This window comes from Chironomus tepperi, unplaced genomic scaffold (assembly GCF_022539635.2).
Source record: "Chironomus tepperi strain 1889 unplaced genomic scaffold, CSIRO-AGI_Ctep_v1 contig_100, whole genome shotgun sequence".
Taxonomy (NCBI): Eukaryota; Metazoa; Arthropoda; class Insecta; order Diptera; family Chironomidae; genus Chironomus; species Chironomus tepperi.
The window spans coordinates 1,041,319-1,055,285 of record NW_027226222.1 but is presented as its reverse complement, the minus strand read 5'-3'; the positions used below and the strand labels follow the sequence as shown (position 1 = coordinate 1,055,285).

Genomic DNA, 13,967 nt, shown 5'->3' with positions numbered 1-13,967 from the left:
TTGAACCTATAATTTTGCTAAAATTAGGTCAATAACGAATTAATGTGTGTTGTCAGCCTAATAGTAGTCTTTAAGAGAATATATTTGGGACCAAAAGGAAAAATTTGCTAAATTGACATGCTGACCATTTTATTCCTATTTAAATTTTAATTAAGTATGGTCGCTACCCATTTCAGATCATCAAATGTCACCCAAATTTTAAGGAAACTGTATTCTATTTTAAGGCATATTTTATAAATCCAATAACATTTTGTACGCATTGATGAAAGCAAAAATGCAGATCCGATAAAAAAATTGGAGCTAAATTTATTATGATGTTTTCTTGTTGCTACATTTTCAATTATGTGGCTAGGAAAAGGGGCGAATAATTGAGGATGCGATATAAAAAGATAATTAAACAATAAAAATTTTTGAACAAGTTGAAATAAGGAAAGAGATTTAAAGCTCCGGGTCAGAAGAGAATTTGTTTATTTTTATTGTATCTAATATAATTTCAGCAGTTCAACAGACAACCTCAATTAAGATAAAATTATCAACAAAATTAGATTAATTATTGAGAATGTTCTCAAGAGATTTGTAGGAAATTGTGTTAAACTTTTGACATTATGATTCTATTTACCGAAAATATAAAGGGCATGTGGCATTGCTATAATTTCCTTGTGATTCGTTTTGCCTAACTTTTCTCTCCCCACAAAATGTTCAGCAATTTATGACATCTTCTTTCACAACAACAATTATCAAGGAAGTTTTGAGTGTGGGATACTCAAATGAATTGAATATTTCGATAATAAATTTTTTAGATAAAAATTGAAAGTTGGTTCCATAAAATATCACAATTGCATTCAGAAAAGTTTTTTTTTTTTGCACTTAACACTTTTCAAACATGAAAGTTATTGAACGGTAGGAGAGGAACGGAAGTTGAAAACATACACAGAAAACTGCACAAAAAAATTGTTTTTCATGTCTGCAGAAAGAATTTGCAAATTTATTGGTTTTTTCATGCTTCCCTTTCAAAAAATTGTCTTCTGTCCTCCCATTTTCATTTGCATTTGCTATTCATGTGATAGAATTTTTTTTAGGAAGATGGACGAAAATTGAATCTGAAAAATTCCTACTTTATTCTTGCTTCCTGATATCGAAAAATAAAGTTTTATAGAGACTTAGAGACGAGACGATAAGGGTCTGTAAAGCATAATAAGGTAAAAGATCAACTTTGATAAAAAAACAAATTATAATTTCTTAAAAAGACCTTGCCTGAAGGTTATTGGCTAAACTTAGTTCTAATCTACAAAGCAATATGCTGTATCAAAAGCGTATCCAGGAAGGCAAGAGTAGTTGTGAGGTTCCCCTATCCTTATTTCAGGAAAAGTTCTTCAATTTGTTAAGAATTTTGATGAAAAACCGAACAATCCTTCCTCTACGCGCCCTTGTGTTAGTAAAGCTAGTTTAGTGCTCTATTTACAGCTTGTCTCTAGGTCATAAACTCAATTAGTAACAACTGATAATTCATAATAGAATTCATAAGCTAAATTTAAATGAGTTAAAAATGCTGAATAAAAGAAAAAGTGCTGATACTCAGAATCTATTAATAAGATTTGTTGCTGTATACAATAGAAAATCCGGAGAAGGAGAAGAAACAAGGATGGAGAGTGACTTAGTGAATGAAAGAAATTGGAATGATAATTTGATTTATATAGAATGCATTCCATTAAACTTTTCCAAACAAAATCGATTTTGTCTCTCCCTATTCAGTAAAGAGATTATGTCCTTAAGTTTCTTTTGTCACAAGGATATAAGCGATAGCATTAATATTGATCAGATTTAAACGTGTCTTTTTTTCATGATAAAATCTCTGGTGGGACTTTATGAATCAATTATAAATGAATGTTTTATTCTTCGTTTATTATTTATATCACTTTCTACCAAAACAAGCTACAGCAATATGTTTTTATGAGGAATTCCTAAAAGAAATAATACCAACATCATACAATAAGATACTTGTAAGTCTTAACTTCCCACAAACTCTACTCTTTTCCCAATCAGATCTTCTCATACATATATGTCACATTGAAAAACAAACAAAATATCAGAACAACAAAACAAAAAAGGAAGTAACAAAAAACAACAACAACAACATAAATAGATGAAAAAGTTTCGCATGTCATGTATGTTGATTGTCTCGGAAGCGACATGAGAATAATTGAAGAGGGCAACATTATAAATATATAAATGAAAAATCGAACATGTTTCATGTCTATCACATGAATCTTTTAACTGATAAAATCAAACAACATGCCATGCATGTGAATAATTAAATTGTAATAAAAAATATTTACATTGATTTTGATCCATAGATAAGGTTAAAGTTAAAATGTCGGGTTATTGAATTAATTTACATATATACAGGTTGATGCAATTAAATGAAATTTGATATTATTAATTAGTTTAATATTTTTCATTAATATAATCCAATATGACTTTATTGAGAAATTTCAAACCTTTATCCTGAATCACTTTTGATTACTTTTCTGTCTGTAACGTTTAATAGGAAAATGTGGTGATAAAAGCGCTTTAGTGGATTTTAAAAGCTCTATGGCGCAGATTTCTTTATTTGTGTCACTCATGTACGGCGGTTAAACGGATAATTAAGTTACAGCTAAATGGCAGTCCGAGCAACATAATTCGACGAACCACATTTTTACGTCCCACCGTTACGATGCCGTCAGAATAACATCACGATTTGGCGTTAAGACGGCATCACAGTGGTGTCCTAGTGAACATATTGTGCTGTTCGGGAAGTCGTTTGGCAAAAGTACACATAATTTAACAAGTTAACACATGGCTGCCATATGGACAACATTTCAAAATTAATTAGGTATGAAAGTACTAATCCACAATATTAATGAGATACCTTCGCTCACTAGTGAAGCTTCATCAATATTAAAGAGGAGACATTCTGCTCATGCTTCAACCTCTCTAAATCAGCAATAATATTTACTGCACCACATTTAAAAATTAAACGAAATTCACGGTGAATAAAAATAACAATCACATTCTCCTAATCCAGTCATGCCAAATCAACAACAAACATTTTGAGTCCTCAAACTATTATTGAATTGCATTGGTTTTGAAAAACAATTCAAATTGTTTCAATTAAATTTTCTAGTTGAGTAAAATGAACAAATTTACGATTAAATGCCAAAAAAGCAATGCAGAAATGGAAAATTCGTGTTTTCACTCTTGGTTGATGGAGCAGTTAAAAATTGGAAAATGTCAATTGCAGTAAATTCACGGTGTACTAAAAATTTCATGTGCATTCTTCTATGAAATGATTTGAAAATTTATTTTTTTTTTTCAGACTTATTCCTTTCTTTCATGAAGTCAGCGGTTTTCACCAACTGAAAATCAAATAAATTTTGCCATATTAAATCGATGTATAAAAATTGGCTGACAAAAATCTATTTCAATTAGCTTCAGGGAATTTATTTCTTCACTGTAGATTCTTCATTGAATTTAAATGGCAATGAGAAAAATATTTTATATATTTTTTTTTGCTTCTGTGCTTGTAAACGAGGGTAATTCTGTCAATTCAATTTTCATTTTGTCATGAAGTATATTTTTTTTTCGTGTAGAGTTTCGAAAATCGACTTATAGCATTTCAGACTTAAAGATGAGAATGAAATTGATTTTGTCATGGTGATTGAAACGCAATATGAAAATTAGCTTGTTATGAATTTTCATCTCGTTCATCAAAAAGTGTAATTTAATATTTTTTTTTACCTTAGATCTGTTTTTAATTTTCATTAAGGTTGATTTCAATTTCATCAATAAAATTAAATAATCCCATGTTTTAACCCGTTTTATCAATTTTTTTAAAATGTTAGGAAATCATCCTTTAGAGTGAAGAGAATGACACGATAGTATCATTATGAATGAAACACATAAATGCGATTCAGTTTGCCTATATTAGAAAAACTGTGATCCATAGCCTCTTTCAGTCGGCGTCTAAAACTGGCTCTATCGCTGGCTCTATCGCTGGCTGCCCTTTACCAATTGCCAATACATAGTGCTCTAACAGACGTTGTGATAAGTTGGAAAATAGTTGGACTGTGGACACAAGTCCTTTTATTAAAAGCTGTCAATCGAGACAATATTGCTCATTGAATCAAGAATTGGCAAGCGATAGCCAGCGTTGCCAGAGCTAATTTTAGTTGACATATCAGAATCCACCTGAACGGCTAGCGAAGGATGTAAGTAAGTGCTTTAGATGAGTATCGTTATTGTAACCTGCCCAATATACCACAGATATTACAGAATTCATCAATTTTTAAACACGAGTAGCAATAATACAATACATGACGATCACAGACTGCACAGACTGCTCAGAATCTGTGTGAAAAATATGTAATGGCCTTTTAAATTTAATTTAAATTAATCAAAGGATTTGATTAAATTTTCAATATTGAACTATATTCATTCAGGCAATATTAATTGTCTTGTAACAACTCGGCAACAAGGTTAAACTATACAATCCTTTTAAATCCATAATAATGATGATGGAAATAGCATTGTTTGCACGTAAACTAATGAGGTTGTCACACATACTTTCACACCTCATAAAAACTTTTCATTTACAAATGCAATTGAATTCCATTATGCATAAACACATATGTGGAATTCTAACATTTACCATTATCTTATCAGCAGATCATCTAAAAGAGAAGGAAGGCTACAAAATAGAGTAACACATCGATTTTTATAATTAAAACGTCAACATAATGTTTTGGAATTAAAAATAGAAATGGATAAATGGCTCACTTTATGCCTTTAATTTCCGTGTTATAATGACTATGGCAAAATAAATCAGCATGTAAAATAGAATTTTTCTGCAGGCCAAAGCTGGATGAATTTTTAATGAAAGTCGGTAGCACTGGAAAGGTCTACATGAATAAAGTGCTTAAATAAAGTTAAAACAATTTTTATTTGAATCATAGAGTAAATTGAACCCAAAGCATAAAAGCTTTTAATCTCGAAATGCCATATATATGCAATAGTATTTGTTTGTATACCTTTACAACAGCAGCCATAGAGTCGCGTTTTTTTAAAATCCAATTCGTGCTTTTGAGCAATTAAATCACTAACAACCGCTACTGCTTTCACTCAATTCCTATGTTTATACTTTTTTTCTCTGTTTACTCACAGTTTCAAAATTGAAATTGTCATGTCATGCTACATATGTATTATTTAACTTCATATACATATTTTTCATTACAAATATAAAGGAAGTTCTAAATTTGTTGTCGCTTAATTTCTTATGCTGTGATTATTACAATTTATTAAGTGAGCATATGGTTAATAAAAGATTAGTGTCAATGAGCATGTCGAATGATTTTTTTTCAAATTTCTAATTATAGTCATATTATACATCAAAATGTTTGTTTTTAGAACTGTACAAGATAGACTATTTAAATATTCTCCTAAATATCCAGTGGAGAAATAAGCCAATTACATCACATTTCTGACACTGAATTTTCGAACGACTAAGCCCATATGTAAATTTAACTTCATATACATATTTTTCATTACAGAAATAAAGGAAGTTCTAAATTTGTTGTCGCTTAATTTCTTATGCTGTGATTATTACAATTTATTAAGTGAGCATATGGTTAATAAAAGATTAGTGTCAATGAGCATGTCGAATGATTTTTTCTTCTAGTCGATCGGTTCAGATGAAGAAGGGATTGCATATTTGATAGTCATTTGATGCATGTCCCAGGTGGAAGGCCCTTAGATTCCAACATTGAGCGACACAACTGTTCATATTTTAAGTTTGATGCATGAGCTTTTCGATAAAATTCCATTCAATATGTTAGGAACTCTATTAAAAAAGCTTTACAAAATGCAATACTTTGATGCGGGTTGAATATGTTACCACAAATAACAAAGCTTTTAAATTTTTTGTCTACTATCCTTGCGCTTCAAGCTAAAAAATAGACACATTCTCAAAATTTTCATGATTGATATCAACAATCTTGTTACTAATTGAGATAATTCTTCAACAGCATTGGTTCCCTCAACAAAATGTGCAAGAAGGGGAGCGAGGGAGACAAATGAATATGTATATATGTATCACAGTGATAAGCATCAGCAGATGAATATTAAAGAAGCTTTTTCCAAATTGATACATTTTATTCAACATCACGTTTCACCAATTTATGCAAGCATTAATTACAACATTACTACTGAAAATGGAAAAGAAAATTGTGATCCAAATGATAAGTTTTTCTTCATCACTCGCTTTCGTGCAGTAAATTTGTTTTTCTTTTTCCTTACTTTCTTTTTTTTTTTTCATCATGAAACTTTATTATTATTATAAAATTTTAGTGCTTCTTAGGGATTTATGTAAAAATATTCATTCGAAATGTTTGATCCATGATAATAAAGTTCATGATATCTAGCACATTAATAACTTATTCACAGGGAATAATTTAAGTGGTGCTTAAGTGCATCTGTGGAAAATAATATTTATTTAAGTGGCTATCTGGCAATCTCTGTCGGAACATAATAAATTAATAATTTTTATGATAGATGGCCCTGATGAAGATGATGATATTTATATCCAGGCTATGTATACAAATGAATTTAAAATTTCGTGCTTCACACGGAAGCAATAGGGATATATTGGGAATATATGTGTACTCTCATTATTTTTGGGGTTTAATTGAACAGAATAATTATGGGACATCATACAAGTGGAATATCCAGAATTGAAGTTTTTATGGCTTTTATATTTGATATAGATCATTGATACAGCGGGATACAATCTAATAGGTTCAATTCTTTATCAGGTCTAATTTTTGCAGTTTTTTTTTTCATTTCACCGTTCTAGTAATGAAGCTCAGTTCGTGTGTTGATTGCAATTCATTACAGGGTACATCAGGTCATATGTGTCAGCAAGTCACATGTGCTGAGCTTACAAATGGTTGGAATCCTACTATAAACTGTGGATCTAAAGGATTTTGGTGCCATACACTTTGATTCGCAGTGCCTTAAGCTGGGTGTTTCCAAGATTATCCATATAACAATTGATTGTTGTAACTGAGCTAAATAATAGATTTCGCTGCAAATTAGCATGTTCATAATAGCTGATTAATGTAAAACTCGTTTCCGAACTTCAAACAATTTTCAACATCCAAAGCACATTAATTCCATATCTGCATTGATTTTTTGCAAACAAAATTTACATTAATTTCTTCAAGAATTTTTGCATGAACAAATTGAAATCTATAGCTTTGCTTAAAGTTTTTCTCCTTTGATCACATAAAACTCATATAAATTAAAAAGACAGTGAAAATTCTATATAATTTTATATTTTTACCATCAGATATTAATTCTGTTCATGCAATGCATTGTAGAGTGAATTTATTCAAAAGGGTATAAATGATGCGTTATGAATAACATAAAAGAAAGCATTCATTATACCTACCTGCATATTTATATATGCAAATATCAATGGAGAAAACTCAATTTTTTATGTGCATTCGTGAATTCGTAGTTTAAAAAAATTTACATATCATGGAGTAATTTTTTCCTACCTATTCATTTACCATAAAATTCAATCGTCATTCAGAAGAAATATGGAACATAAATTTTTAAAATTTAACTCATAAGTAGGGATGTCGATTACAAATCCCAAGTACTTGAGATTTGGGGTATTTTGTAAAGATTTGGGATACCCCAAGTACTTGGGTTTTACAAGGGTTCGCTCAGATGCGCAGGCCTGCAGTTTTTATTATTCTTGAGGCGCATCCAAATGCATTCATCTGAATTTCTTGCATGAAAATTTATTTTAAGGTCTAAAAAAATAATTAAAATCATACAAAATTTTTTCATCGAAGCAACATGACCGTTTTCTTCGGGCTCCATCAACTGTCGTTCAACATTGCCATCATTCCAGTTTGACTTCCTGAAGATCTTCCCGAGATTTATTTAAGTAATTTGAATTAAATACATTTAATTCAATTAATTCTTGGAGGTTGATAAAAATTGCATGGGTCTATTGGGAAGTGATTCAAAACAAATATGAAGAAAAATGACAAAAAATGGAGCAGTATATGTATCAACAATCTTCCTATACAAGTCCTTTAAGTCAAATGATATGCAGACCAAATCTTGATGCAAATTTCAAACAAATTTAAAAGGCACAAAAAAATAATCAAGCAATCATTGGAAATTATTTTTCCTCATTCAAGATTATTCAAAAAATTTTCATCAAAGCAACAAGATCGTTTTCATCGTGTTCCTTCAAAATTGTCTTTAATCATATTTGAATTCTTAAATGATGCAAGCTAAGGGCGGTCATTTGCTGTATTTTTGCCATGATACTGCTGTAATTTTCTCTCATGCAGCAGAAATTTTTGATAAATTATTTGAGTTAAAAAGATTTATAATAGTAAATAACAATAAGAAGTTTGAACTTCATCTGGATGCCTAAGCCTAAAACCCTTGATTTTTAGGTATTTGGGATTTGTACAAATCCTGAAAATCCAAATAATCGACATTCCTACTCATAAGGCTGCATAGATAAAAAAAAGTCATTAAAAACATGAAAGGAAATTCAGTCAAGAATTTCACTTCTAATTTTTATGCAATAAAAAATGCTAATTAATAATTTATAATTAATTTTTACCTACATACCCGTATAAATGTGTGCACTTTTGAGTGAGATAACGAATGTTTAATTTTATAATCTACTCTAAAATTTATCTAGCTGATGAAAATGCAATTTTAGGAATAGGGAAAAAATTGCACATATACATCCAGTCAGCATTTGACTACAGTAGAGGCTCGCTATACGTCTGGTTATTCAATTTGAAAATAAAATATAATTTCCTTTAAAATCTATGAACAATTTCAAACTATCCATAAATTAACATACAAATAAGGGCTTCACTGTTGTGTATGGAGACAGAAATGAGACACAGAAAAACCATTAATGCCGCAAAAGCCCAAAATTATGCGCATTGATTTGTAAATCAACTACGAGCTATAGAATCTGATGCCAATATCATTAAAATTCTAGCAGTAAAGGATATATATATTTAGATTTTATGGTTTTAACAAATTTCTGTCCTCATTGCTCTCTTTCTCACTCTCTCACTTTCCATAATGTGTGCAAATAACACGATTATGGTGTCATTTTCTATCCTCAATATATTGTTTGTGTCTCTTTGCTGTTTGTTTTTATACAATTTTTGAGTGGTACTGTTTGTCATCAAAATGTTGTTCCTATATTTTTTATCTTAATTTTATGCTTTATTATTTTGATGAGGAAAACATCTTTGAGGTAAAATTAATGGGACCTGAGATTCTCAAGCTTTTGTCCGTGGCACACTAGCATGTTGTCGACAATAGTATGTCATCCAAATATCTAGATGCGTCCACAACATGGCGACTAAGTGCACGAGATATGTGACTTACTGGGCCGCGTTCGAAAAAGGTTTAAAAACACTGGACTAGATTCATGATTGATGTCTATTGAATAGGAAACTTTTGATTTAGAGGTCTTCGCTTTGTCACATGCCATCACTTATGTCCAATGCCTGATTTTAATAAATTACTATAATTTTTAAAACTATTTAAAACCATAATGTTACTGTCCCGTGTAGCACAATACATTTTTGACTTAATAATGGGTCCAATTCCGTCGTTTCAGTGTAGGCGTTGAAACTTCATATCTTACGGTTATTATGGCGATGCAGCGAAAATAGTGTGCTTTTCGGGTATTTTATTCAAAGCTTCCATGCTTTCTTATCTCATATTTTGGATGTCACATTTTAACGATTCTCTAGAAAAGTCAGATTGATTTTTATTTCTGAAATCTCAATATAAAGACGCTTGACATTCAATAAAATGATAAGTCTTGACAACTTTCTAGTATCCTTCGCATTTCAAATACCAATTTTGTAATCTTTTGACATTAAAAAGCATAAAGCTCACACTGCAGTCTTTTCGTATGCTTGTAAAATTTAATTTAATTTTATTATACATTTCAACATCATCATCAAAAAAAAGAATCGAGCAAAATTTTTACAGCATCAAAGCAGAAAATATTTTCTTATCATTTTAGTATTTTTATCATGGTCCATGAAAAAGCTGCTCCATATATGTCATCATCAACATCATCATCATCATAAATTATGTATGATTATCTTAAGGTTATTCACATCGATTTAAATATTTTAGACTTGAGTACGTGCTGTCCAAAAATTATTAAAATTAAGGAAAAACAAACTGTGCAGGATCGACATCATAAAAGCATTTTGTTAACTTAAAGATTCGGTCAAGTTTATCAGGTATGCCTTGCTGTGCTGTTTTGCATTCATTCCATACAGCCAATGAGTGTTCCTTCATTTTGTCTGGAAGTAAATTTTGAATTTGACTCATCATTTTCTGTTCGTTGACTTCATTTCTTTTTGACAATATTCCAGACATTTGTGCTACACAGAAGACGTAAGATTTTAGATCCTTGTTGCTTTCATCAAATTTACCCTTCTTTAAACCTGAAAAGATGTTTAATTTAATAAAATCAGATTTCTGCTTTTGGAAGTAAGACAACATATTGCGATGAACCAACCGTCAATTAATTCATCCGAAAGATTGTTCTTTGTACTACAAGTAGCACGAATCGTTTTCAATGTTTGCTCGAATTGAGCCATCGTCATCTGTTCGTATTATAAGATAATTTAATTTAAACATTTTCACGCTGTGATTCTTAATTAAAATGTATATAACTTACAGCTGCAAGAGCTTTTGATGTGAAAAGCTCACAAACGATAAAAATGTTGCAGATGATAAATGCAAGCTTTGTAATATGTTGCATAATAACATAGAAGAACTTTACTTTTATATTTTATTTCACATCTTTTTTACGACTTACTCTGAATGACAAAAAGCACTAATTCCATTGTGAATAACAATTGAGAATTTATACTGGAGAAATTTTCGAGATAGGAAATTGCAATTATTTAATTACATTTTGCACAAATTGATGATTACAGTTTATTCATTGCGTAAATTTAATTAAACTTCTTGGTTGTGTAACAAATTATATTTGCAATGTCATGAAAATGATGAGCACAAGGTGCTGAAACATTATTTCATGACAATTTCATTTTGCTACATTACAAAAAGTTTAATTAATTATTGAATATCATCACCATTATTATTTTTCGGTTGTTTTATAAAGCTTTTATTGACCTTTAGGTATTTCTCCAGTATTGCTAAATGCCTTCCGGGCTTTTTGTTTTCTGGTTTTGACTGAAATTGCGTGGTTTTGAAGTTGAATTGAAACGTGATGATAAATTGGTCTCGTTCATCAGCAAATTTGAGTTCTGTACACATCAACAGAATTTTCAAACTTCTGTAGAGTAAAGGAACGTTCGGAAATTACATATGTAAGGCTTAGAGGGAAAGAGGGCTTTACAATTTTGCTACGATGCTCAAAAGTTTGCTACAAAATTTTAATTTGAGTAACGGGGTCCGAAAACGTTATTTTTAGCATTACGTAATTTCCGAACGTTCCCTAAATTGTCAGTTATCGAATTGTAAGGACTGCAAATGAAATTAACAGCTATCATTTTGGACTTCGAAACCGAACTTTGAATTTTTCTGCAAAAAAACTGTTAAAGTACTATAACATCGGTGATCCACCTGGATACAAAGAGTGCCTTGCAAAATACCGTAATCTCAGAGGATTGCAATTTCTTCTGAAAAAGTTCTCAGATTAAAATAGTAAAAGTTCAAAGATGTAGCTTTAATTTCAAATCTAGTAATACCTATTGGAGCTTTTGAAGCAAAAATTTTATTTATGTTCAATAAATGCCAGCTTAAGCCCCTATGGTATGTTGTGAAAAATTTCTTATCTCTGAGGTGTGCCAAGACACAAAAAGACTACCTACCAATAATTAAATAATAAGCTATGAAAAAAAGCTGTGATTTGTCTCTGGTAACCATCCCTTGCAATGTTACTGTCCTTTATTCACAACCATCCATAATATGCGAATAAGTCATTAAAAATTTTGCAAATATAAATTACAATTGCTAACATTTTGTGAGGAGCCTAGCCCAGTTTTTTGAAAAAAAAAAAAAATGTACGAATGTAGTCACTTACATTAATTGAATAAGAAGCAGCAATAAATAATATCGAAAAAGGGAACTTACAAACATCCAATAAATCATTCAAGTTTAATACCGTGAATCACCAAAATTGTCAAATTCTTCTTAATTCATTTTTGTTGCGCAAGTGAACAAAATTTCATGGGTGTTTTATAAAAAAATGAATTATATTTTCAATAGAATATTGCTCAATTGAAGCTTATTGTACTTTTATAACAACCAAAAACTTTTGAATATGTGGCTTAATAAAATAAACCGGCTAGCAAATTCTTCATTAATCTTCATAATTCGCTTTTAAAGACACACATATTGTGTTATTCTTCTTCTTCTTCTAATAAGATTGTTTGATATTTTTGGGTGACATTTCATTAATTCAAGAGCTACTCATTAAATTGTGTGAACACCATTGGATTGATTGACCTTAAGCGCAACACCTTTTAAATGTTTAAAAGTTTCTCTCTTCTTTTTTTTACTCTCGCGATCTCTTAGATTTCATTTTTTTTTCTTGCTTCATCAAGCGACATCATCATCATCATCACCAACATTCAATTGCGTAATAAACAGCTTTATGATTGTTGCCGTGTATAAAACATTTTGGTTTTCGTCGCATTGATTTAGATTGAAGACGTCTCTTAACTGATAAACATCAAATTTTTTCTTTCTGTTGTGACTGTACACTAAAAAAATATTAAAAATGAAAGTTATCGTAAGTAATTTCGAATTTTTTAAAGTGCAAAAAATATTTATTGAACTTAGTGAAAGAAATTTGATTTTAATGAATAATTTTTTTTCGACATCCTGCAGTGTTTCTTAGCATTCGCTGTTCTCATCGCCTCAGTTTACGCTGAAACACCAATTGAAGATGTTGAAGCTCATGTAGAAGAAAATGAATACAAAGCAAATGATGATGCTGGATACAAATTCAACTACAGAACATCAAACAAGATCCAAGCCACAGAAGAAGGTGATGGAACCAACATTGTTGAGGGATCATACTCATATGTTGACCCAGAGGGCAAGACACACACAGTCACATACATCGCTGGTGCCGGAATTGGATTCAAGCCTTTAGGAGATGATATCCATCCAGATGTCTCAGCTGCCATCGATCTTAACCTCAAGAATCCACCACAAGAAGAAAAGAAAGAATAAATACAACTAGGAATGATTTATGAAGACTGTTGATTGTACTTAACGTGCAAAATACAAATTAATGTGAAATTATTAAAATTTAAAAAAATACTCCAAAAATTAAGAGTCGTGTTATGCATTAATTAGTGAAAAAAATAATAAATTTTTGTTTACGAAACCGAATTCCCAAAATGTAATTAAATTATTTATCGACAGTGTGCATTAAATCCATAATTTATTAAATGATCGTCTTAAAGCGATATTTTGTAACAATAATATTATGTCACAAACAAATTTGTGTGAATCTTCATCATTCAACTCGCTCATGCATTATTTCGAACTCAGTTGTCTAATGTGAGATTCGAGAGAAATGACATCTTTATTTAAGACAACTCAATATCATACAAGTATATGATATGAGTAAATATGAATTCATTGAGTACCAATTTGAATATCATTATTTCATAAGTTTTATCTCGGAATTGCTTGTTTGGTTTACCAATTTTATTAGAAATTGCTTTAGGTAAACTTCCCATTTGAATAACAAAATTCTAGCCCAATTAGTCATTTCCAGTTTGATAAATTACTCCTGAAAATTGACATCATAATGTAATGTTGTGATAGGCTTTAATCTAATTAAATATGTAATACACAAAATT

The 13,967-nt window shown here is 30.3% G+C and overlaps 2 protein-coding genes across 2 annotated transcripts; one reads left to right on the top strand and one right to left on the bottom strand.

Annotated features, from left to right (window-relative positions):
- Positions 1–10,278: 10,278 nt before the first annotated feature.
- On the bottom strand, positions 10,279–10,932 carry lush. The gene is made up of 3 exons (XM_070636057.1): positions 10,799–10,932; positions 10,637–10,724; positions 10,279–10,562 (listed from the first exon to the last, which is right to left on the bottom strand). Exons 1-3 carry the CDS (start codon positions 10,880–10,882, stop codon positions 10,279–10,281), a joined length of 456 nt encoding a protein of 151 aa, XP_070492158.1. The 5' UTR covers positions 10,883–10,932.
- Positions 10,933–12,764: 1,832 nt separating this feature from the next.
- LOC139087220 (flexible cuticle protein 12-like) lies at positions 12,765–13,491 on the top strand. The gene is made up of 2 exons (XM_070635971.1): positions 12,765–12,883; positions 12,982–13,491. Exons 1-2 carry the CDS (start codon positions 12,872–12,874, stop codon positions 13,327–13,329), a joined length of 360 nt encoding a protein of 119 aa, XP_070492072.1. The 5' UTR covers positions 12,765–12,871; the 3' UTR covers positions 13,330–13,491.
- The last annotated feature ends 476 nt before the right edge of the window (positions 13,492–13,967 follow it).

What these genes read in the sequence shown, in the direction of transcription:
- lush (XM_070636057.1), bottom strand. Translation starts at nt 10,882, where the DNA reads ATGCAACATATTACAAAGCTTGCATTTATCATCTGCAACATTTTTATC. An exon ending in CATCAAAAGCTCTTGCAGCT is followed by an intron (nt 10,725 to 10,798) that starts GTAAGTTATATA and finishes TAATACGAACAG; the next exon opens with ATGACGATGGCTCAATTCGA. An exon ending in TTCGGATGAATTAATTGACG is followed by an intron (nt 10,563 to 10,636) that starts GTTGGTTCATCG and finishes ACATCTTTTCAG; the next exon opens with GTTTAAAGAAGGGTAAATTT.